The sequence below is a fragment of the Babylonia areolata genome, chromosome 28 (genome assembly GCF_041734735.1).
Source record: "Babylonia areolata isolate BAREFJ2019XMU chromosome 28, ASM4173473v1, whole genome shotgun sequence".
In the NCBI taxonomy this organism is placed as follows: Eukaryota; Metazoa; Mollusca; class Gastropoda; order Neogastropoda; family Buccinidae; genus Babylonia; species Babylonia areolata.
In genome coordinates this window covers 14,850,231-14,875,534 of record NC_134903.1, presented here as the reverse complement: position 1 = coordinate 14,875,534, position 25,304 = coordinate 14,850,231, and the positions used below count along the sequence as shown (strand labels likewise).

At 46.8% G+C, this 25,304-nt stretch overlaps 1 protein-coding gene and 1 non-coding gene across 2 annotated transcripts in view; one reads left to right on the top strand and one right to left on the bottom strand.

Moving 5' to 3' along the window:
* The first annotated feature begins 3,522 nt into the window (after positions 1–3,522).
* On the top strand, positions 3,523–3,640 carry LOC143302156 (5S ribosomal RNA). Its single transcript, XR_013057897.1, has one exon. It is a non-coding gene; the product is annotated as a 5S ribosomal RNA (ribosomal RNA).
* Positions 3,641–6,029: 2,389 nt separating this feature from the next.
* LOC143301991 (period circadian protein-like) overlaps positions 6,030–25,304 on the bottom strand; it is a 59,942-nt gene continuing 40,667 nt past the window's right edge. Inside the window, exons 15-18 of the mRNA XM_076616474.1 lie at positions 17,864–18,012; positions 17,344–17,452; positions 7,070–7,153; positions 6,030–6,061 (exon numbers count right to left, since the gene is read on the bottom strand). Coding sequence (XP_076472589.1) covers positions 6,030–6,061; positions 7,070–7,153; positions 17,344–17,452; positions 17,864–18,012 — 374 coding nt within the window. The remainder of the gene's footprint in view (positions 6,062–7,069; positions 7,154–17,343; positions 17,453–17,863; positions 18,013–25,304) is intronic.

The following is a 25,304-nucleotide window of genomic DNA, read 5'->3' as shown; positions in this document are numbered from 1 at the left end:
TAAATGCATATATACCATATATATATATATATATATATATATATATATGTGTGTGTGTGTGTGTGTGTGTGTCAGTGTTGTGTGTGTGTGTGTGTGTTATTGATGCACTGATACTAAGATTTCTGAGTTGATAGCCGACTGAACCAGTGAAACCGTGACAACACTGAGGACGACGAAAAGCCCGAACTCATTCAGTGACAACAGTAACTGCACCGGCTGCCGAGATGATGCCAGGAGAGAAACCGCCGGCGCGGCGGCCGCGATGTTTGACTGCCGGACGGGTTTGTGTGATGGCGCAGTGTGACAATACCACTGCCGCCGGGGAAAATTAATCAGTGCAGACGGCCGGGTCTGACTACGACTGAACTGGCAGCCAGTCGCCGGGACTCAGTCACAACCGAACGGAACTGCCCAATCGATCACAGTGATACCGCAGAGCCTGGACAACCAGCTCCACCGACTGCGGAGCCGGGTTACTCAGTGCACAGACACCTGAATACTGATCTCATCTAGTGTCTGCTATGCTTAGTGCAAGCACTGTACCGGCGAGAAAGCCTGGAACCCCCGTTGGACTCACTCAGACTCCGACTGACAGTGAGGAGAGCCAGGTTGTTCATGCTTTTCAGTTCAAGACCAGTATGGGGACCAGTTGCAACTGAAACTGAGGTACCGGGCCACACCCGGTTAGTGGAGTCCACTAATAGCACCAGCCGAGCCGCCGCAATGAGCTTGAAAGCGGTCGGCCCCCGACCACGCAAACCTTTGACAGGACCGGCTGTCCCCCGGCCGTGTAGAGCGGCGCCGCCGGGGACATCAGGCTGTACCTTCTACCCACCAGCCTGCCGGTTCCGAGTCGTCAGTCAGTGACTCGGGTAAACTGAAGTCGCCCTGCCCCGGCCACTGAAACCCGAGACTCATGTCACGTCGATGCCCCATCCCCGGCCGGGGGTCTTGACATGTTATTCGTTCAGAGACAGGCCAGGAACATACGCGCAAGCATTTTTTTTTTTTTTCCTGTGCCGAATTGATCAATCGTTACTTTGATTGAAAATTCACTGTCTGCAACCACAGTTGTTAAATCCGGCAACCTATAGGATTTACATAAACGTCGAGTTATAGTCCTCGATGACTAAGGTGTCAATTAATCTCAGTGCTGACCCCGGCACTAGCTGGCCCCTCAGTGACCCACCTACCCCACTACTGGTACATATCATTACTCACATTTTCAAAGATATATATCAAGTACTAAGAACACATTCACAAAAAAATGTGATGTCTAAGCATTTATGTGGAGTATTGACATCAAGTACTAAAAGATGCGACTGAGATACATTGTCAATCACAATTTATATGATTCACCCAAAAACCCTACCCCCCACCCCCCACGCCCCCTTGCACCGCCCCCCTCCCTCCCTTCGATGTCCCAAACCTCGACAAGTCCGGGTTACTTTATTGCTCGTTTCTGTGTCAGTCAAGGACCTTTCAGTTCTCTTTCAGTTCTCCAGTCTCTCACCATCTCTTGAAGTTCTGTTGACGTTTTTTTTGTGGTTTCAGTTTACTAATTTTTGTTTTCACTGAGTTTTCTGGCTCGAAAACCGGCACTGGCATCCACCGCCCAGCGAAACAATGCCGGTGCCGGTCAACATTTCACCCTGGGGATCTGTCGAAAGGAAGAAGAAGAAGAAGAGTAACAGTTTGAAAAACAAACAAATTTAACAACTAAACACACCGGCGTTGCCGTCTGAGTTTTTGTGCGATGTAGGTATATCTTTCTCCAGGCAGCGATTGGGAAAACAAAAAAACAAACAAACAAAAAACCTCAGTATTACAGCCGGGTACGCATTAGGCATGTACACTGGATATAACATCAGACTTTATCCAATATACGAAAAAAAATGATCAGAAGAAGAAGGGGAAAAAAAAATCGGCAATCTTAAACTGACTGGTGTATTCCACCACCATATGAATAGCCGGCACTGAAGCGTCGAGTCAGTCGTGTATCGAAAATCTGATTCACTGGCAGCACACAGTGGACCATTCACGTGGTCGTAAACTTCACACACACACACACACACACACACACACACACACACACACACACACACACACAGAAACGAGGTGGTTTTTAGGTCTTTTATTTATTTATTTTTTTTTTGTCAGTTGTTGTTTTCCCACATATTCAAACAACTTAAACAAGAGAGGCAAGGCCTTCAAGACTCACTTGTGATACACTTAAAAAAAAAAAAAATCCAAGTTTTTTATGTATTGATTATAATTTCAAAATGTAATGTTTAAGATTGGAAATATCAGTTTAAAGCAAATTAACTCCCCTAGCATTAATTACAAAGTAATTTCCCTTTTTTACTATCTGCACCAAAACGTTTGCAAATAAATAAAACTTCCGTGCTTAGCAAAAGAAGTTCCTGTTTGAACAAAAAATGATAATAATGACTGCTCTTGTTGTTGGGTCAGAATATCAGATCAAAGTGCCAAGTTTAGAGAATACAAAAAATATAACAGTAAATGCAGTTTGCATATAATTAGGCTTCATTTTTTATTTTTTTGCGCCCATCCCAGAGGTGCTATATTGTTTTAAACAAGATGAGTGGAAAGAACTGAATGTTTCCTATTTTTATGCCTAATTTGGTGTCAACTGACAAAGTATTTGCAGAGAAAATGTCAATGTTAAAGTTTACCACACACACACACACACACACAGAGACAACCGAACACCGGGTTAAAACATAGACTCACTTTGTTTACACAAGTGAGTCAAAAAGGGTCGAGTACGTATGTACGCATGGCGCGGCTGATTTTTAAAGGAAAACTCGGAAAGACTGGCAGAAAGATTGTCGAGTCACGCAGTCCGTTCTAGTTTCTTTCTCTTTGTTTCATTTTTACCAGCTGCATGATCAGTTGCCGGCGTGTTATGTTGGACTTTCTGCTTAGTGCTAACGAATGTATTCAATTTGTATTTGATTTGCAAGTCCGTATAGTGAAATGCGTGCAGACCTATTTATTACTGATATTCACCCCAGTGCCATGCTCCCCAGCAGGAGTCAAATAATTACCTCTGTACTGAACAGCATCAGTATCAGTATCAGTAGCTCAAGGAGGCGTCACTGCGTTCGGTCAAATCCATATACGCTACACCACATCTGCCAAGCAGATGCCTGACCAGCAGCGAAACCCAACGCGCTTAGTCAGGCCATGAGAAAAAAAACATGAAAAAAAAAAGTAAAATAAAATAGCAAAAATTGTAAATAAATAAATAAAAACAGCTTCAAACGTCTTCAAAGAAATAATTCAAATTTCTTGGTTTATGATGATTCTTGTCAGTAAACCAACTAAACAGCTTCACGGAGTTTAATGCTTGTCAGCCCGGCGGTCGAGCAGACCAGCTCCATCCACACACACAGTCCCCCCGGGCCCGCATACACACATCATCAGTGTGTTGATGAGAGGCAGTTTGTTCGGGCTTTATTGGCGTTGTGTGTGTGGTAATCTGGTGCCTTTGAAATTGCCAACGGCCATACCACGTTGAAAACACCGGTTCTCGTCCGATCACCGAAGTTAAGCAACGTCGGGCCCGGTTAGTACTTGATGGGTGACCGCCTGGGAACACCGGGTGCTGTTGGCAACCTTTTTACATTTTTTCTCAAGACCTGACTGAGCGCGTTGGGTTACGCTGCTGGTCAGGCATCTGCTTGGCAGATGTGGTGTAGTGTATATGGATTTGTCCGAACGCAGTGACGCCTCCTTGAGCTACTGAAACTGAAACTGACAATGACAATGAGTTTATTCCCATTAACTCTTTTGAGTCATAGAGAAACAAGGAAACATGATGACAATAACAGGATGACGGCCACTGAGGAAGAGTGGAAAAAATAAAATGACATAAAATAAAATGCCAAATGTAATCATCAGTCTGATACAATGCAATAAGAATAGCGAAAGCGATACTCCACTGATAGACGAATGCACAGATCACAATTTAGATTTACAATAATTGTGAATGAAGTGACATGTTTGGCTCTGTATCTGGTTAGTTTTAGCCTGAACTGGGAACTCAGTGTGGTGTTAGCTGGAGCATAGCAATAACCGCAATGACTGGTGTAACAAAAAAAAAAAACAACCCCACAATAATTTGTTATTTTAGCACCCATTTGCCAGTAATACTGGAATTGGTTTGATATAAACAGGAGAGAAAAAGACAAATGAAAAATATAATCATACAATTACAAATCAGTGGATATACATGATACAGGATGCAGTGTCAAGATTAACACATGTCATTATTCTAATTCCTATTCAACAAGTAGCCTACAGTTAAGGCATAAGTGGTAAAGAATCCAGGCTGAGACTGACTCCTAGCGAAACACATTAAAACTTTCTTTAATGAATTCAGTAAAATTTAGCAACTTTTTCTTACTGCTAATAGACATTAATGTTGCATATTTGTGGAAGTTGGGACGTGTTCTGTAATACTGACTTAGGTAAATACTGACTGCGGAGATTTTGAATTGCAGGACATTCTATGACAAGGTGGTATGGTATTCGTCTCAGTCCCACTCGATTCGTGTCACAAAGATAACACAGTCTTGCTTCTGGTGGTATGTTCATGTGTCTCCCTTTCTCAACCGCGTCCACCTAGGAGGGGAGAGAATCTGTGCGCGGGGGGGATCGCCGGCAGTATTTCCTCCCCCTCCGCTAGCCCCATGGACGTGGCCAGCCATTGGAGACAGCTGTTCATTTCGGATAAGACGCGTGACTGATAAACTGTGTGTGTGTGGCGTGCGCTCCAGTCAGTAATCATATGTAACCCACCGCGGCAACAAAAGGGTTGTCCCTGGCAAAAATCTGTAAAAATCCACTTTGATAACGAGAAAACAATCAATACAGCTGTAGGCCGCCAAAGGGGGAAAAAAAAAAAAAAAAAAAAACATTTAGAAGAAATAAACCTGTTGTGTGCTCAGTGCTGTACGAGTTGCGACACTGACACTCTCCCTGGGGACAGCAGCCCGAATTCCACACAGATAATCTGCTGTGACAAAAGAGTCATTACAATACTGTGACAATACAATACCGGCAATACAATACAACACTGACCTGTGATTCTGCGCAAGCTGGAGACGACATAGTCGTGGGTGCTGAGGGTGCAATACAATACAATACAATACAATACAATACAATACAATACAACAGTGAACTGTTATTTTGCGCATGCTGGAGAGGACATAGTCAAGGGTGCAATACAATACAATACGCGTACAATACAACGCAGCTTTTTAACACGTGTGAACCGATAGAAAGGGCATTATATAAATGAACATTATTATTATCATTAAGTTATTGTTTACGGCCGGCGGCGACTGATCTAGATCTGTCATCGATCTGTTTGAAGGATGGTGCCTGTGGGTTCTATATATATTCCAGGTGGAATTTCCATCTTTATTAAAGTCAAGCAGTTTGTCTAATAGGCGTTCTATTCGTCGAGGAGGACGGAGGCTTTAATAATGACGTCTTAAATCCTGACCCTCACGGTCTTCTCGCCGACCGACGTACGTGCCCGGTGTAGCGGCCCATTCGTACCCCCTTTATTTTTACCCCAGGGTCAAATCTGGCCAGCCTAGGCTACCCGTTTCTATTGTTTGTTTTGCATGAATATTCTCTGGCAAATTGTCCATTGACTTGGCTGCCGCAAACAATTTTCAAAGTAGATATACATTCTTTTAAAAGAAATAAACAACTTGACTGAGTAATTGAATAAAAGTAGACAGACAGAATAAAGAAATGAACTAAACTGATTTAACTCTGCATAATTGACGGAAACGGACGAGATCAATCCTTGTGAGGTAAATAATAAACGAATGAAATTAAACAGAAAGAAAATTGAAGTGAACGAAAATAATCGGATTCTCACAAATAAAATAGGTACTGCTCCCATTCAAAAAAGTCAGAAAAGAAGAAGAAGAAGAAAAGGTACTACCCCCACTAAAGAAAGGTCACACAAAACTAAAACAATCGGGTCAACTGAAAATGTAGGTCTTGTCAAGGATCGCTGAAAATTGAATGATCACAACACAAAACAAAAACAGTTACTATCCACCATTAAGAAAAAAAAAAAAAAAAGAAAAAAAAAAAAGGCCACACAAACTAAAATAGACTGTTGAAAGAAACTGAAAATTGAATTGTCACAATTTGAATTTCTTTTTTTTTTTTTTTTAAACTTTATTTCCCTGTGACCAGGTTCAGTGAAGACCAAGGTGACGACAGTGACTTTAATTTCCTTCTCGCAGCCATACTCCGCTTTCGGGGGTGTGCATGCTGGGTATATTCTTGTTTCCATAACCCACCGAACGCTGACATGTATTACACTGGCAGGATCTTTAACGTGCGTATTTGATCTTCTACGTGCGTATACACACGAAGGGGGTTCAGGCACTAGCAGGTCTGCACACATGTTGACCTGGGAGATCGAGAAAATCTCGGCCACCCCTTACCCACCAGGCACCGTTACCGAGATTCGAACCCAGGACCCTCAGACTGAAAGTCCAACGCTCTAACCATTCGGCTATTGCGCCCGTCATACAATGCAATACATTTTCTCACTTGACACTGTCACCTTTTTTCTTTTCGTTATCCTTAGTGGAGAAGGTAATTCAATTACCTTAGAAGAAATAAACCTGTTGTGTGCTCAGTGCTGTACGAGTTGCGACACTGACACTCTCCCTGAGGACAGCATCCTGAATTCCACACAGATAATCTGCTGTGACAAAAGAGTCATTACCGTTGAATGCAGTCAGTACAATACAATACTGTGACAATACAACTGACCGAAAGACTAGACGCTCAGTTTGATTTTCCAAACTTGGGAGAATGGGCAAAAGCGGGATTCGAACCCACACCCTCACGGACTCTTCCCCCCCCCCTCCCCCCGAAGCCCCTCCCCCCCCCTCCCCCGCAGACCGGCCTTGATGACGAAGGATGATCAGTGATGGCTGATGATGATGATGATGATGGTGGTGGTGGTGGTGGTGAGTGGTGATGACGACGACAATGACGGTACTGCCGCTATAGAAGTCCGACACCAGGCTGCGGAGAGTCCATGTAGGTTCAATCAGGGACAACTGGTTCAAGTCAAGACACTCAGCTGCCAATAAAGCCAGAGAGTCCGTGAGGGTGTTGGTTCGAATCCCGCTCTCGCCCTTTCCGAGTCTCCCAAGTTTAGCTGGAAAATCAAACTGAGCGTCTAGTCTTTCGGATGAGACGCCGATAAACCGAGGTCCCGTGTGCACTGCACGTACTTCCGTGGCACACTGAAAAAAAAACAACCCATGGCAACGAGAGTGTTGTTCCCCGGCCGAGTCTGGCAACTGAATTTATGTAAAAAAAAAGAAATCCACTCTGATAGGTACACAAATACATATGCATGCACTCAAGGCCTCAGTGACAAGCGTGTCATGCTGCAGTCAGGAATCACCTAGAAGATCATGTGGTGTAACGTATATGGATTTGTCCGAAAGCAGTTACGGTGACGCCTGTTCACGGTTGTGAAACTGAAACTTGACCACTACTGAACTGAAACGGAACAACTTCAGTGATAAGTTCTATGGCCTGAAACTGAAACACCCGGCCGGAACAACTTCAGTGATAAGTTCTGATGGCCGTTCAGCTGTGATCAAACGCCGGCTTTGCTGTCAGTTTTCAAAACAAAGGAGCACCAGCTGAGATAGCAAAACAGTCAAATGAAGACGCTTATCTGCCAATCACGGTACTGTGTCCGCCAACTGATGACTGATCAAGGGGTCTCAGCACGGTGGCTTAGTTCGAACAGTATCCTGAGTAGTCTCGCCCGCTCTCACCCTTTCTCCCAAGTCAGTTCGAACAGTATCAGTAGTCTCGCCCGCTCTCGCCCCTTCTCCCAAGTCAGTTCGAACAGTATCAGTAGTCTCGCCCGCTCTCGCCCCTCAGTGTCCCAAGTCAGTTCGAACAGTATCAGTAGTCTCGCCCGCTCTCGCCCCTCAGTCTCCCAAGTCAGTTCGAACAGTATCAGTAGTCTCGCCCGCTCTCGCCCCTCAGTGTCCCAAGTCAGTTCGAACAGTATCAGTAGTCTCGCCCGCTCTCACCCCTTCTCCCAAGTCAGTTCGAACAGTATCAGTAGTCAGTCTCGCCCGCTCTCGCCCTTTCTCACAACCCGGGTCAGTTCGAACAGTATCTGAGTAGTCTCGCCCGCTCTCGAACTTCTCCCAAGTCAGTTCGAACAGTATCAGTAGTCTCGCCCGCTCTCGCCCCTCAGTGTCCCAAGTCAGTTCGAACAGTATCAGTAGTCTCGCCCGCTCTCGAACTTCTCCCAAGTCAGTTCGAACAGTATCAGTAGTCTCGCCCGCTCTCACCCCTTCTCCCAAGTCAGTTCGAACAGTATCAGTAGTCTCGCCCGCTCTCACCCCTTCTCCCAACTGAGTCAGTTCGAACAGTATCAGTAGTCTCGCCCGCTCTTACCCTTTCTCCCAAGTCAGTTCGAACAGTATCTGAGTAGTCTCGCCCGCTCTCGCCCCTTCTCCCAAGTCAGTTCGAACAGTATCAGTAGTCTCGCCCGCTCTCGCCCCTTCTCCCATGTCAGTTCGAACAGTATCAGTAGTCTCGCCCGCTCTCGAACTTCTCCCAAGTCAGTTCGAACAGTATCAGTAGTCTCGCCCGCTCTCGCCCCTCAGTCTCCCATGTCAGTTCCAACAGTATCAGTAGTCTCGCCCGCTCTCGCCCCTCAGTCTCCCAAGTCAGTTCGAACAGTATCAGTAGTCTCGCCCGCTCTTGCCCCTTCTCCCAAGTCAGTTCGAACAGTATCAGTAGTCTCGCCCGCTCTTACCCTTTCTCCCAAGTCAGTTCGAACAGTATCAGTAGTCTCGCCCGCTCTCACCCCTTCTCCCAAGTCAGTTCGAACAGTATCAGTAGTCTCGCCCGCTCAGTCTCGCCCCTCAGTCTCCCAAGTCAGTGTGTGTGTGTGTGTGTGTGTGTGTGTGTGTGTGTGTGTGTGTGTGTGTGTGTGTGTGTGTGTGTGTGTGTGTGTGTGTGTGTGTGTGTTTTGTGTGTGTGTGTGTGTGTGTGTGTGTGTGTGTGTGTGTGTGTGTGTGTGTGTGTGTGTGTGTGTGTGTGTGTGTGTGTGTGTGTTGGGAAGATATGGACGGAATCACTACAATAAAGTACAAAATGAATGTATCAGAAGCGCTATAAAGAAGGAATTTGAAAAGAGGAAAATATATTACTCAACTGCGATTGCCCAATGAAATCATAATTTCGTTAATCAAATGTAATAAACACTGTGTACCAACTGAAACAGAACTGGTAAACTGAATTTCAAGAGAACACAGTTTCTCGAAAAAAAGAAAAAAAAAAAAAAAGAAGAAGAAGAAGAAAGAAGGAAAGAAAGAAAAAAGAAAAAAAAAGAATACTGTGTGTGTGTGTGTGTGTGTGTGTGTGTGTGTGTGTGTGTGTTAGTGAAAATGAGATTAATTCGATTTTGGACCAGCTCAGTGACATAAAACACAGAAAATTATATATTATTGGAAAATATATTTGATATTACTTTAATTGATTTGTATCGAAATGGTATTTATTCTTCAAAATGGATGAGTTGTATCAGACAAAGTTTAATAGAAACAGGGGTATGACTGTGTTTGGAAACAGGGAGACACAATGGCATACATGAGAGTTACCGCTTTGTAAGGTTTGTAACATGTCTGTGATTGGGGATGAGTTTCATTTTATAACTGAATGGAATGTCCCAATTATGATCAGTTACGAAATAGATATGTTCCTAAAAAAAAATATATTTGTCTCCAAAATCGGTTGTTGTTTTTTGTTTGTTTGTTTGTTTGTTTTTGTAATATGCTCAATGGAGGCACACAAAAAAAAGTCATTTTAGCTGTCAGTAAGATGATTAGATTTGCAAATGTTGCCTAGCTACACTTTTAGAGTAAAAAGACATTTGTGTTTTCAAGGCAGGGCGCGCGCCGTCGCCGCGGCACGACCACACACATGCGCATCTCACTGATGCATAAAGCATCACTTTTCATTATGCAGAATGACGGGTGCAATATCCGAGTGGTTAAAGCGTTGGACTTTCAATCTGAAAGTCCCGGGTTTGAATCTCGGTAATGGCGCCTTGTGGGAAAAGGGTGGAGATTTTCCGATCTCCCAGGTCAACATATGTTCAGACCTGCTTGTGCCTGACTGAGCAGAAGATCAGATATGCACGTTAAAAATCCTCAGAGTCATCCATGTCAGCATTTGGTGGGTTATGGAAACAAGAACATACCCAGCATGCACACCTCCGAAAATGGAGTATGGCTGCCTTCATGGTGGGGTAAAAACTGAACAGTCGCATGCGTAAAAGCCCACTTGTTGTGCATACAGTGAACGTCAGTGGGAGTTGTAGCTCACGAACGAAGTGAATCTTATCGATCACACTTCCCTCTCTTCCACCAAACAGCACAGTCATCCACCCCACTTCCCCCTCTTCCACCAAACAGCACTCCCATCCACCCCACTTCCCCCTCTTACACCACCTTCCACTCTTATCTACCCCACTTCCCCTCTTCCACCACACTCCACTCTCATCCACCCCATTTCCCCTCTTCCACCACACTCCACTCTCACCCACCCCACTTCCCCTCTTCCACAACACTCCACTCTCACCCACCCCACTTCCCTCTCTTCCACCACACAGCACTCTCATCCACCCCATTTCCTCTCTTCCACCACACTTCACTCTCACCCACCCCATTTCCCCTCTTCCACCAGACAGCACTCTCACCCACCCCACTTCCCCTCTTCCACCACACTCCACTCTCATCCACCCCATTTCCTCTCTTCCACCACACTCCACTCTCATCCACCCCATTTCCTCTCTTCCACCACACTCCACTCTCACCCACCCCATTTCCCCTCTTCCACCAGACAGCACTGTCACCCACCCCACTTCCCCTCTTCCACCACACTCCACTCTCATCCACCCCATTTCCTCTCTTCCACCACACTCCACTCTCACCCACCCCACTTCCCTCTCTTCCACCACACAGCACTCTCATCCACCCCATTTCCTCTCTTCCACCACACAGCACTCTCACCCACCCCATTTCCTCTCTTCCACAACACTCCACTCTCACCCACCCCACTTCCCTCTCTTCCACCACACAGCACTCTCATCCACCCCACTTCCCCCTCTTCCACCACACAGCACTCTCATCCACCCCACTTCCCTCTCTTCCACCACACTTCCACTCTCACCCACCCCACTTCCCCTCTTCCACCACACTCCACTCTCATCCACCCCACTTCCCTCTTCCACCACACTTCACTCTCACCCACCCCATTTCCCCTCTTCCACCACACAGCACTGTCACCCACCCCACTTCCCCTCTTCCACCACACTCCACTCTCACCCACCCCACTTCCCTCTCTTCCACCACACTCCACTCTCACCCACCCCATTTCCCCTCTTCCACCACACTCCACTCTCACCCACCCCACTTCCCCTCTTCCACCACACAGCACTCTCATCCACCCCACTTTCCCCTCTTCCACCACACAGCACTCTCATCCACCCCACTTCCCTCTCTTCCACCACACTCCACTCTCATCCACCCCACTTCCCTCTCTTCCACCACACTCCACTCTCATCCACCCCACTTCCCTCTTCCACCACACAGCACTCTCATCCACCCCACTTCCCCTCTTCCACCACACAGCACTCTCATCCCACCCCACTTCCCTCTTCCACCACACAGCACTCTCATCCACCCCATTTCCTCTCTTCCACCACACTCCACTCTCATCCACCCCATTTCCCCTCTTCCACCACACAGCACTCTCATCCACCCCACTTCCCCCTCTTCCACCACACAGCACTCTCATCCACCCCACTTCCCCCTCTTCCATCACACAGCACTCTCATCCACCCCACTTCCCCCTCTTCCATCACACAGCACTCTCATCCGCCCCACTTCCCCCTCTTCCATCACACAGCACTCTCATCCACCCCACTTCCCCCTCTTCCATCACACAGCACTCTCATCCACCCCACTTCCCCCTCTTCCATCACACAGCACTCTCATCCACCCCATTTCCTCTCTTCCACCAGACAGCACTGTCACTCACCCCACTTCCCCTCTTCCACCACACTCCACTCTCATCCACCCCATTTCCTCTCTTTCACCACACTCCACTCTCATCCACCCCACTTCCCCCTCTTCCACCATACAGCACTCTGATCCACTCCACTTCCCCATCCCACCCACCCCTCTCCTCCACCCCACTCTCCCTCCTCCACCACACAAGCCAACAACTCTCATCCACCCCTCTACTTACTCCTCCAATTCACTCACCTTCCCCCCACCCATCTCCTCCCTCCTCTACCTCACTCCACCTCCACCACCCCACTCTCCTCCCATTTTACTACTTCACCCCACACTATCCCCCCTCAGCCCCCCCTCCCCCCCACGCCCCCCACCTCCATCCCACTCCTCAACACACACAACTGAACCTTCCTCCACTCACCCCCTCCCTCCTCCACCCCACTCCTCTCCACCACCGAACTCCACCTTCCTCCATCTCACTCCTCCACCCCACAATGTTTTTTTTTTTTCAATCCTCCACCACCCTAGACCTCCACCCCACAATGTTTTTTTTTTTCCCAATCCTCCACCACCCTAGACCTCCACCCCACAATTTTTTTTCAATCCTCCACCACCCTAGACCTCCACAACACAATGTTTGTTTTTTTTTCAATCCTCCACCACCCTAGACCTCCACCCCACAATGTTTTTTTTTTTCAATCCTCCACCACCCTAGACCTCCACCCCACAATGTTTTTTTTCCCAATCCTCCACCACCCTAGACCTCCACCCCACAATGTTTTTTTTCCAATCCTCCACCACCCTAGACCTCCACCCCACAATGTTTTTTTTCAATCCTCCACCACCCTAGACCTCCACCCCACAATGTTTTTTTTTTTTTCAATCCTCCACCACCCTAGACCTCCACCCCACAATGTTTTTTTTCCAATCCTCCACCACCCTAGACCTCCACCCCACAATGTTTTTTTTCAATCCTCCACCACCCTAGACCTCCACCCCACAATGTTTTTTTTTCAATCCTCCACCACCCTAGACCTCCACCCGACAATGTTTTTTTTTTCAATCCTCCACCACCCTAGACCTCCACCCCACAATGTTTTTTTTTTTCAATCCTCCACCACCCTAGACCTCCACCCCACTCCACTCCTGTTCCACCCCATCCTTCCTTCCCAACCCAACAGCTCACTCCTCCAGCCCACACCATTTACCCCCCCCCCCCCCCTCATCCACCAACTCCCCCTCCACCCCACTCTTCCCTTCTTCATCCCACTCCCCTTCCTCCACCCCACTTCCACTCCTCAACCTAGTCCCCCCCTCCACTCTCCTCCATCACCACCCCAATCCACATCCTCTCAAACCACCCCACTCCCTCTCCACCACCAGCTCATCCACCCCACTCTACCACCCCACTCCCCCTCTTCCACCCCCCACTCCCCTTTCTTCCACCCCACTTCAGCACCTCCACCCACTGCTCCCTCCCCCCACATGTCTCCTCCCTCCTCCCCCAGAGTCCACAACCACCCACTCCCCCCATCTCCAGCCTTGGGTACTCCTCTCCCGCCCCACTGGCAATCCTGGAACCACTCCCCTACCCTCCACCACACTCGTTTCATTCTCTATCCCAGTCTTGCATACTCCACCCTTCCACTTCTCCCTCCTCCACCGCACCACCCTCCTCCACCTCCACCTCCACTCCTCTTTCTTCATCCCCACTCCTCTCACCCACCCTGCTCATTCCTCCTCCACCCCTATCCTCCCCCTTTCCACCCCGACTCCTCTGTCCTCCAGCCAACTCCACTTTCCTACACCCATTCTACCCTCCACCACTCAACTCCCCCTCCCCCTTCCTCCACTCCACTCCACTCCTCTCCTCCAACCCGACAGCTCCTCCCACCCCATTCAACCACCCCACTCCCCCTCCTCCACCCCACACCTCCACCCCCACTCCCCCTCCTCCACCCAACGCCCAAATTTCTTCTGGAAAACATGAGAGTCAGCACACTCACATGCCTACCTGTATTTACATGTATGGAAGTTGTGTGTGTGTGTGTGTGTGTGTGTGTGTGTGTGTGTGTGCTTTGTGTGCATTTTGAGAATGCTTATGCATACTTAACACATGTTCTAATGCATTACAGATGTTGGATGAGGAAAATGGGTCAGTCAAGGATGCATGCATGTGTTTGCACATGCGCAAGCAAATAAGATGCATGCAGCTATTGAAAGTAAATACTTTGCTTCACTACTGGTTATGACTGAATTAAGGTTATATATCAATGTTAATAATTATTCATAATTTCATCATAACGTACAGCATTTTTGTCATTTGAACAGGTGGCACCCTGCAGAATCATTGCAGCTGGCATTGTACTCTTCACAGTGTTGCAGTGACACTTGGGTTACTGGAGTCAGACATTGATTCTGATGATGCAGGACCATGATGGTGCTGGATTGGGAGCTGGTGATGCTGGGGACAGGCCAGGACAAATGGCTGATGAAACAATCATGGAAAAATATCAGTGTTGGCAAGGTCAGTTGTTGTTGTTTTGTGGGAGTGAAGGGGGGTGGGGGGGCGTTTTTCCTATATCATTTCTATGTGCTAAAATAAAAATAAAAAAGTTACCAGTGTGTTCTTTATTGAGTGTGCCATACCATACACTTTTTTTTCATCGATTTTGTTTTTGTTTTGGGGGAAGGGTGGCAGGAAGGGGTGCCGTTGATATGTCTTTACTTTTTTTCTTTTTTGTGTGTGCTGAAATAGCACAATCAAGAATGTTCAGCAAGCACTTACCTTATATTCATTTATTCAGTAACTTATGAGATGTTTCAAGCAGACAGCACATATGCACCTTCGGATAATCAATGTGAATGTATTTGCACAGTAGTGTTCACAGGTGCATGCATGTATTTTCACTGGAAGGTGTACAAATAATCTGTGATGTAGTGTAATAATGTTGTCAGATGTGTGTGTGTTTGTGTGTGTGGGTGTGTAAGAGGATAGGGGCTGCTGTGCGTCTGTCTGTAAACTAGATGCTGAAGGACAGAGAACAGACAGGAGACCAATAACAGGTATTGAAAGATACACAGACACAGACATGTGTAAAGACAATCAGAATTTTTTTCAGGCAGGACACTTAAGCGTGAAACATATAACAGGTATCAAAAGATACACAGATATGCTGTGTGAAGCCAATCAATTTTTTTTTTTTTAACAAAAGACATGGCAAGAAATTCTTTCAGACAAAACACTTTAGCGTGAAATATACAACATGTATCAAAAGATACAGACAAGTTGTGTGAAACCAATCAAATTTATTTATTCACAAAAGGCATGGCAAGAAATTCTTTCAGACAAAACACGTTAGCGTGAAACATACAACAGGTATCAAAAGATACACAGATGGAGATAAGTTGTGTGAAATCAATCAGATTTATTTATTCGCAAAAGACATGGGCTGGTCATAAATCAAAATGCAACCCACCTAAAAAAAGAAAAGAAAAGAAAAGATTATCATGACATGATACACCACATGATTTCTTATTTCGAAGTTCCTTTACATATCTTATTCTGAAAGTGTAACACATTACCTTTTTATTCAATAGCAGAATTTCAGTTTTGATGTCACATAAATGGATTTTATTGTGGAAAATGGTTTTATGTGGTGTCTGTTCAGATGCTTTTATTCTGTGTTTTACAACTTTCTCATCATGACCGATGTCAATTTCTTCACTTAGAAAATATAGTATCACTACATTCATAGTCACTAAGTTCAATGTTTTATCATTTTACTTCAAATTTGATGTATATGGAAAACAAAGTAAACAAACAAAACACACACACAACTTTCTCGGTTTTTGTGTGTTGCTGTAAGACTTGCAATGACAAACCAGTAATAGGCCATTGCATAGATTTTCCAGCAACCAGTTTTATTCTTTAAGTGTTAAAAAAAACAATGATATTGTGATGCAAAAACAACAAGAACAGAAAACCATAGTGAATCAATGAATGATTATATTTTCTTCACATTAAAAAAACACCAACAACACATCACCACATACACAGCTGTCGGTGTCTTCTCGATTTCCTTTGTAGTTTGAAAAAAGCAAACAAGCAAAACACACTTTTCAATTTTCTTAATAATAATAAAGATAAATCCCACAACATGCTCAGTCATCACTGACTTCTACATTTCCACTGCACTAATTTTTTTTTTTTTTCAAATCTCATCACAGTGAGGTGTGTTGCTCTAAAATCTGCAGTGGTGTACCTGTGATAGGCCATTACATTGACTTGCCAGTACCACAACCGGTTTCTATATAGTAAGCAGCACTGACTTTAACTTGTGTACCTTGTGAATGGAGAGTGTTACCACTCATTTGTTAATCATTTGATGTCCTGGCATAATTGTTTACTAATTTGAAGTTGAAAAACCACCGAGGTAACCATGTGTTCGTTCTGTATTGTCCATGTATTATGTGTGGCTTGTTCAGGGTTAAAGAGGCTATGCCAGTCTTGAATACATGCTAATTTGTGTTTGCACATTTCTTCTGACTTTGCTGCTGTGTGCACATGTCAAATGATCAGTATAAGTTAAGGCCCGGTGCTTCATTTTTCAAGGAAGTGTCTGGGTTAGTTCCAATGTACCTTTTTGTTTACCTGTGTGTTAGCTGAATTGGTAGCGTGAGCAGCACTGATTTGAAATTGTGTACCTTGTGAATGGAGAGGTACCTCTCTTTACTATTGGTTTCTTTTGCGTTTATTATTACTGTTGTTGCTTTTTTAGAACAAAAAGTCAAAATACTGTGACAGAAAAATAGCTCAGTGGGTTCTCTCTGCTGGTGTTCTTGGCCGCTGCTGGTGTTTTTGGGGGGTAACCCTGCTGGTGTTCATGGGGGTACTCCTGCTCATTTACAACGAGCCTGTGATTGCACGACTTAGTTTCCATGTGGATTAATAAAGTGTTTTTGATTGATTGATTGATTAGTGTTCTTGGGGATGCCCCTGCTGGTGTTCTTGGGGGTACCCCTGCTAGTGTTCTTGGGGATGCCCTGTCTGGTGTTCTTGGGGTACCCCTTCTGGTGTTCTTGGGGATGCCGTCGCTGGTGTTCTTGGGTACCCCTTCTGGTGTTCTTGGGGATGTTGTCGCTGGTGTTCTTGGGGATGTTGTCGCTGGTGTTCTTGGGGATGTTGTCACTGGTGTTCTTGGGGTACCCCTTCTGGTGTTCTTGGGGATGTTCTCGCTAGTGTTCTTGGGGATGCTGTCGCTGGTGTTCTTGGGGATGCTGTCGCTGGTGTTCTTGGGGTAACCCCTTCTGGTGTTCTTGGGGATGCTGTCGCTGGTGTTCTTGGGGTACCCCTTCTGGTGTTCTTGGGGATGCTGTCGCTGGTGTTCTTGGGGATGTTGTCGCTGGTGTTCTTGGGGATGCTGTCGCTGGTGTTCTTGGGGTAACCCCTTCTGGTGTTCTTGGGGATGCTGTCGCTGGTGTTCTTGGGGTACCCCTTCTGGTGTTCTTGGGGATGCTGTCGCTGGTGTTCTTGGGGATGTTGTCGCTGGTGTTCTTGGGGTACCCCTTCTGGTGTTCTTGGGGATGCCGTCGCTGGTGTTCTTGGGGATGCCGTCGCTGGTGTTCTTGGGGATGCCGTCGCTGGTGTTCTTGGGGATGCCGTCGCTGGTGTTCTTGGGGATGCCGTCGCTGGTGTTCTTGGCCCCTGATGGTTTTCTACGGGATACCACTCTGGTGGTGGCCTTGCTGATGCCCCCTGGTGGTGTCCCTGATGATGTCTCTTGAGATGCCCCTGGTGATCCCTCTGGTGGTGACCCCTGGTGCTGCCCCCTGGTGTTGCCCTTGTTGATGACCCTGCTTCTGGCAGTGCTGTTTCCTGAGGACATGGAAATTGACATAATAATCACTACCACTGCCGCCACCACCCATCATTACCACTACCACAACTACCACCCACTGCCATTAACACCACCCACCACCACCACCACTAGCTCCAACAATCTCCCAACCATCACTCACCACCACTGCTGCCACCACTATCTGCTGCTATCACTCACAAACAGCACCACCACCACTGCTCGGCACCAAACACTGCCACTGGTACTCACCACCACTACTCACCCACACCGACATCACTCACCACTACTGTTCACCACCACTACTCACCCTCACCACCACTACTCACCCACACCGACATCACTCACCACTGCTGTTCACCACCACTACTCACCCTCACCACCACTACTCACCCACACCGACATCACTCACCACTGCTGTTCACCACCACTACTCACCCTCACCACCACTACTCACCCACACCGACATCACTCACCACTGCTGTTCACCACCACTACTCACCCTCACCACCACTACTCACCCACACCGACATCACTCACCACTGCTGTTCACCACCACTACTCACCCTCACCACCACTACTCACCCACACCGACATCACTCACCACTACTGTTCACCACCACTACTCACCCTCACCACCACTACTCACCCACACCGCCATCACTCACCACTGCTGTTCACCACCACTACTCACCCTCACTACTCACCCAAACTGACATCACTCACCACCACCACTACTCACCACCACTGTTCAACACTACTACTCACCACCACACACCACTACTCACCCTCACCACTACTCACCCACACCACCACATACCACTACTCACCCACACCACCACACACCACTACTCACCCTCACCACCACTACTCACTCTCACCACCACTACTCACCCACACCGACATCACTCACCACTGCTGTTCACCACCACTACTCACCCTCACCACCACTACTCACCCACACCGACATCACTCACCACTACTGTTCACCACCACTACTCACCCTCACCACCACTACTCACCCACACCAACATCACTCACCACTGCTGTTCACCACCACTACTCACCCTCACCACCACTACTCACCCACACCGACATCACTCACCACTACTGTTCACCACCACTACTCACCCTCACCACCACTACTCACCCACACCGACATCACTCACCACTACTGTTCACCACCACTACTCACCCAAACTGACATCACTCACCACTACCACTACTCACCACCACTGTTCAACACTACTACTCACCACCACACACCACTACTCACCCTCACCACTACTCACCCACACCACCACACACCACTACTCACCCTCACCACTACTACTCACTCTCACCACCACTACTCACCCACACCACCACACACCACTACTCACCCACACCACTACTCACCCACACCACCACACACCACTACTCACCCTCACCACCACTACTCACTCTCACCACCACATACCACTACTCACCCACACCACCACATACCACTACTCACCCACACCACTAATCACCCTCACCACCACTGACCACCCTCACTACTCACCCACACTGACATCACTCACCACTACCACTACTCACCACCACTGTTCAACACTACTACTCACCACCACACACCACTACTCACCCTCACCACTACTCACCCACACCACCACACACCACTACTCACCCTCACCACCACTACTCACCCTCACCACCACTACTCACTCTCACCACCACTACTCACCCACACCACCACACACCACTACTCACCCACACCACTACTCACCCACACCACCACACACCACTACTCACCCTCACCACCACTACTCACTCTCACCACCACATACCACTACTCACCCACACCACCACATACCACTACTCACCCACACCACTACTCACCCACACCACCACATACCACTACTCACCCACACCACCACACACCACTAATCACCCTCACCACCACTGACCACCACCATTACACTCTGCCATCAATTACCACCACCACCACTCACCACAACCTCACACAACCATCACTACTCACCATAACCACTACACACCACCACCACCACTACTCACCCCCACCACACACTGCCATCACAACTCACCAACACCACACATTACCACTACTCACTACTCACCACCACAACACACTGCCATCGCTCACCAACACTACTACTCACAGCCACCATTACTCATCACCACACACTGCCATCACTCACCACCACCACCACAACCAACTAAATACACTACTAACCACCTCCATCACTACTCACCACGACCACACACTGCCATCACTTAGCACCAGCACCACCACCACAACTCACCACAACATACACTGCCACCACCACACACTGCCACCACCATTACTCACCACCACACAATGACACCACCACTACTCACCACCACACACTGCCACCACTATTCACCACTACTAACTACTCCCCACCGCACACTGACACCACCACAACCAAACACTATCACTCACCACCACACACTGCAACCACTACTCACAACCCCTATCACTCAACACCACCACACAAAGCCATCACTCACCACCACTACTCACCACCACACACTGCCACTACTACTCACCACCACTAGTACTCACCACCACACACTGCCATGCCACTACCAACAACTCACTACCACACATTGCCACACCACTACCAACAACTCACCACCACATAATGACACCACCACACAATGACACCACCACAACTCACCACCACCACACACTGCCACCACTGCTCACCACAAGACACTACCACAGCCACCACCACTACTCCCATCACTACTCACTACCACAGCCACCACCTCTACTAACTACTCACCAGCTTACACTGATGCCACCAATACTCACCATCACCACCACCACACACTGCCATCACTCACCACCACTACTAACCACAACACTGCCACCACCACTACTCACCACTACCACTACTCGCAAACACACACTGCCACCACTACTCACCACCACCACTACTCACAACCACACACTGCCACGCCATTACTAACAACTCACCATTGCGCACTGCTGCCGCCACCACCACTACTCACTACCACACTGACATCACTACTCACCACCACCACTATTCCATACTGCTACCACTCACCACTACTCACTACTAACCACCACACACTGGCACTACTATTCACCACCACACACCACCACTACCACCACTACTCACCACCACACACTGCCACAGCCACCACCACTACTCACCACTACACACTGCTACCACTGCTCACTACTCACCACCACACACTGCCAACACCACTACTCACCACCAATGCCATGACTCACCCTCACCACCACAGCCACTACTCACCACCATACTGCTAGCACCACTACTCACCACCACACACTGCCAACACCACTGCAGACTACACCACCACCACCACTACTTAGCCTCACCACCACTACCCCTCCTCCCAGTCTCCACCACCATCCACTACCACCACCATACCAACGCAAACCACTACTACCACCACTCACTACTACCACACCACCACCACCACCCAACCCACCCCCACCATCACCCACCAACCCCCCTCCCACCACCACCACCACCACAACCCTCCACTGCCTCTTCCTGTCACCACACACTGCCACCACCACTCACCACTACTACCACCCCAGAACCCCACTACCACCAACCACCACCACCAGTGATTATGTGAGTGAAGCACTTCACCTCCTACCTAATCAGTGGCTATTTGATGTCCTGGTGATGACAATTCCTGGTTTCTGGGATGGAGTCGCTGGGCTGGTGTAATAAGTCCTTGACCTGTCAGAAACTACAAAACACTCCCGACGTTCGGCCAGTTACTTGTTTATTCTCCATCATCACAAACGCAGACACTGCGCTCAACCGCACTCAGCTCAACCACTCTGTGCTGTGTTAGTGTATTAGTAGAAGGGTTAGGGTCTCAACATCATGCTCAACATCATGCTCAACATCATGCTCAACTAGTGCAAACCACACTCATGCCACCCACTCTCAAAGGGGGGACAGACAGACAGAAACACAGAGAGACAGACAGACAGATAGAAAGAAAGACAAAGATGTCTACGCAACTTCTCTTCAGCTGGCCTCCTCAGGTGCCTGGTATCATCGTCCTCTGTCAAGGTGTCCTCATGGTCCAGTCACTGAAGACATTCATACATCTTTTCTGGTCAGTGGTGGGTGGCTGTGTGGGTGGGTGTGGATGTGGGTGTGGGTGTGGGTGGTTATGGATGCAAGGGTGGGGGCGTGTGGGTGTAGGAGTGTGGGTGTTGTGGGGCTGCAATGTGTGTGTGTGTGTGTGTGTGTGTGTGTGTGTGTGTGTGTAGGGGGTGGGGTGTGTGTATGCACGTCTGTATTTTGGGTCATGTGGGAGCTACAAGTTATTGGAATGTGCGGGAATGTATATATGTGTGTATGTGTAAGGGGGGGTATGGGTGCATGTGAGTGCGTGCTTGAGTGCGTGCGTGTGTGTGCTGTGGAAGCTTTGATACGTAGGCATGTGTGTGTGTTTGGAGAGGGGGAGGGCGGGGAGGGGAGGGGGGGGGCCCACAAGTCATGTGGGAAATGGAGTGTGTGTGTGTGTGTGTTTATTTGTCCGGGCTCGTGTGCTTTTATGTGTAGTGTTGGGCCTGTGCACATTTGTTTGTGCTTTCATATCTGAAACTGCATATATGAAGTTGCACGACAACCAGCTGTATCTGTCAGGACCTCCGTTTCTCTTTCCCTCTCTCACTGACTCTACTCAGGCCTGCATCTCCAATCTGAAGACATGGATGAATAAAAACAAGCCAAAATTAAATGAGGATAAAAGTGAAATCATGATTATCATCCCACAAAGACTGTGCTACTCGGTCTCTCTTCCTTCCTAAGTCCTAAGTCTCCCTCAGTGGCACGGCCATTCCTCTTTGGTCCATGATCTTGGTGTCATACTCGACCAATCTCTTTCCTACCAGCAGAATGTTGCAAATATAATTATGCAAATTGTATTACTCTGCAATTCTCAGAACTGCATCCATTTATCATCTCCTGACTGAAGATGCCACCAAAACTCTCCTCTGTATCTTTGTGCTATCCTGCCTGGATTATTGTAATTCCTTTCTTCTTGTTTAACCCAGCTACCTCATTGCCAGACCAGAAAGTCGAGAACCATGCTGCTCATCTTGTCTTACATTCCTCTAAATTTGATCACGTCTCTCCTCTCCTTCATGCTTTACACTGGCTCCCAGTACAAGAAAGATTCATTCATAAAGTAGTCTCTCTTTGTGTCAAGTCCATCGAGGCTACTGGTCCACAGTATCTTTCTGATCTCATTCTTCCTTACATACCTTCATGCCCACTCCGCTCTTCTTCTGACACCCGCCTGCTTAGGATTCCCCCAATTCGCACCAAAATGTATGGCCAAGACAGTTTTTCATTCCAAGCCCCCTTTCTTTGGAATCAACTTCCTCAGCTTCTCCGTCACTCATCTTTGCTGCAGTCTTTCAACTTCAGTCTGCAGAACCACCTTTTCCCCTCCTGAATAATTCTTAACAGTTTGTCCCTTTCCAGTGTGAACTAAAATGACTATCAGTGGGTGAGTGAGTTTGAGAGTTTCAGAATTTGTAGGTTGTATTTTTGATTGTGTACTATTTATGATTGTATACAATGACTTGTGTGTGTGTGTGTGTGTGTGTGTGTGTGTGTGTGTGTGTGTGTGTGTGTGTGTGTACGTGTGTGTGTGTGTGTGTGTGTATGTGTGTGTGTGTGTGTATGTGTGTGTGTGGACATGTGTGTGTGTGTGTGTGTGTGTGTGTGTGTGTGTGTGTGGACATGTGTGTGTGTGTGTGTGCGTGTGTGTGTGTGTGTGTGTGTGTGAGGGGAGGAGGGTAGGGGCAATGTGGGAAAATAGGGAGTGTGTGTATTTATGTATCGGTGCTCGTGTGTTTTTATCTGTGGTGATGGGCCTGCGCACTTTTGTTTATGATTTCATCTCTGTGAAACTGCATCTGTTGTGCGTGTGTGTGTGTGTGTGTGTGTGTGTGTGTGTGTGTGTGTGTGTGTGCGTGCGTGCGTGCGTGCGTTTACATATATTTTCTTATTCATTTATTTATCTATTGTTATTATTGTCACAATCTATACGTTTGTTTTTTCCTACTTTTTATTTCATTTCTTCATCTCTCTCTGCTTCCTTGGTTTTTTTAAAATTCTATTTTAAATTCAATTTCATTCTTATTGTATTTTTTGGTATATGTATTTTTTGGTATATACATTTGTTTATCTTATATCTGTTTCTTTCTTTCTTCAGTAATTTAATGATGTATCCATTTATTTCTTTATGCATTCTTGATAGGGATGAACCCATATGCAGGAAGTATAAGCCATACGCTTGACCTGTCGACACGATCAAAGGCCTTCTCGAAATCTGTTATATGCCAGTACCAACATAGTTGACTCAAATGTGTGTAAAAAAAAAGTGAGTCTATGTTTTAATCCGGTGTTCGGTTGTCTGTGTGTGTGTGTGTGTGTGTGTGTGTGTGTGTGTGTGTGTGTGTGTGTGTGTGTGTGTGTGTCCATGGTAAACTTGAACACTGACATTTTCTCTGCAAATACGTTGTCAGTTGATACCATAAAAATAGGAAAAATTCAGTTCTTTCCAGTCATCTTGCTTGAAACAATATTGCACCTCTGGGATGGGCACAAAAAAATTAAAAAAAGAAGCCTAATTATATGCAAACTGCATTTACTGTTATATTTATATTTTTTGTATTCTCTAAACTTGGCACTTTGATCTGATATTCTGACAACAACAAGAGCAGTTATTATTATCATTTTTTTGTTCAAACAGGAACTTCTTTTGCTAAGCATGGAAGTTTTATTTATTTTGTCAACGTTTTGGTGCAGATAGTAAAGAAGGGAAATTACTCTGTAATTAATGCTATGGCACTTAATTTGCTTTAAACTGATCTTTCTCATCTTAAACATTACATTTTGAAATTATACTCAATACATAAAAAGCTTGTGTGTTTTACTCTCAGTGTACAGGGTTTTCACTATGTTCATTCACCCAAGTGGTCTTTTTCGGAAAATACTAAAATCAATACGACGAGTGGACTTTACAGATCTGTTGGCTGAGCCCTGAAGGTCATGATAAAAAATCAGTTGCGTACACATATTTATACACATTCAAAGCACGTGCTAATATTCTTCGCGAACGTGAACAACGCCATTTTGTTTCAAGTTGTTGACCTGCCCATTCAATCCTATATTAATGGACAATACACGATAACATGTGATGGAAAGTTGGAGAAGGAGACCGTTAAATATTTATCCAGAAAAAGATTTGT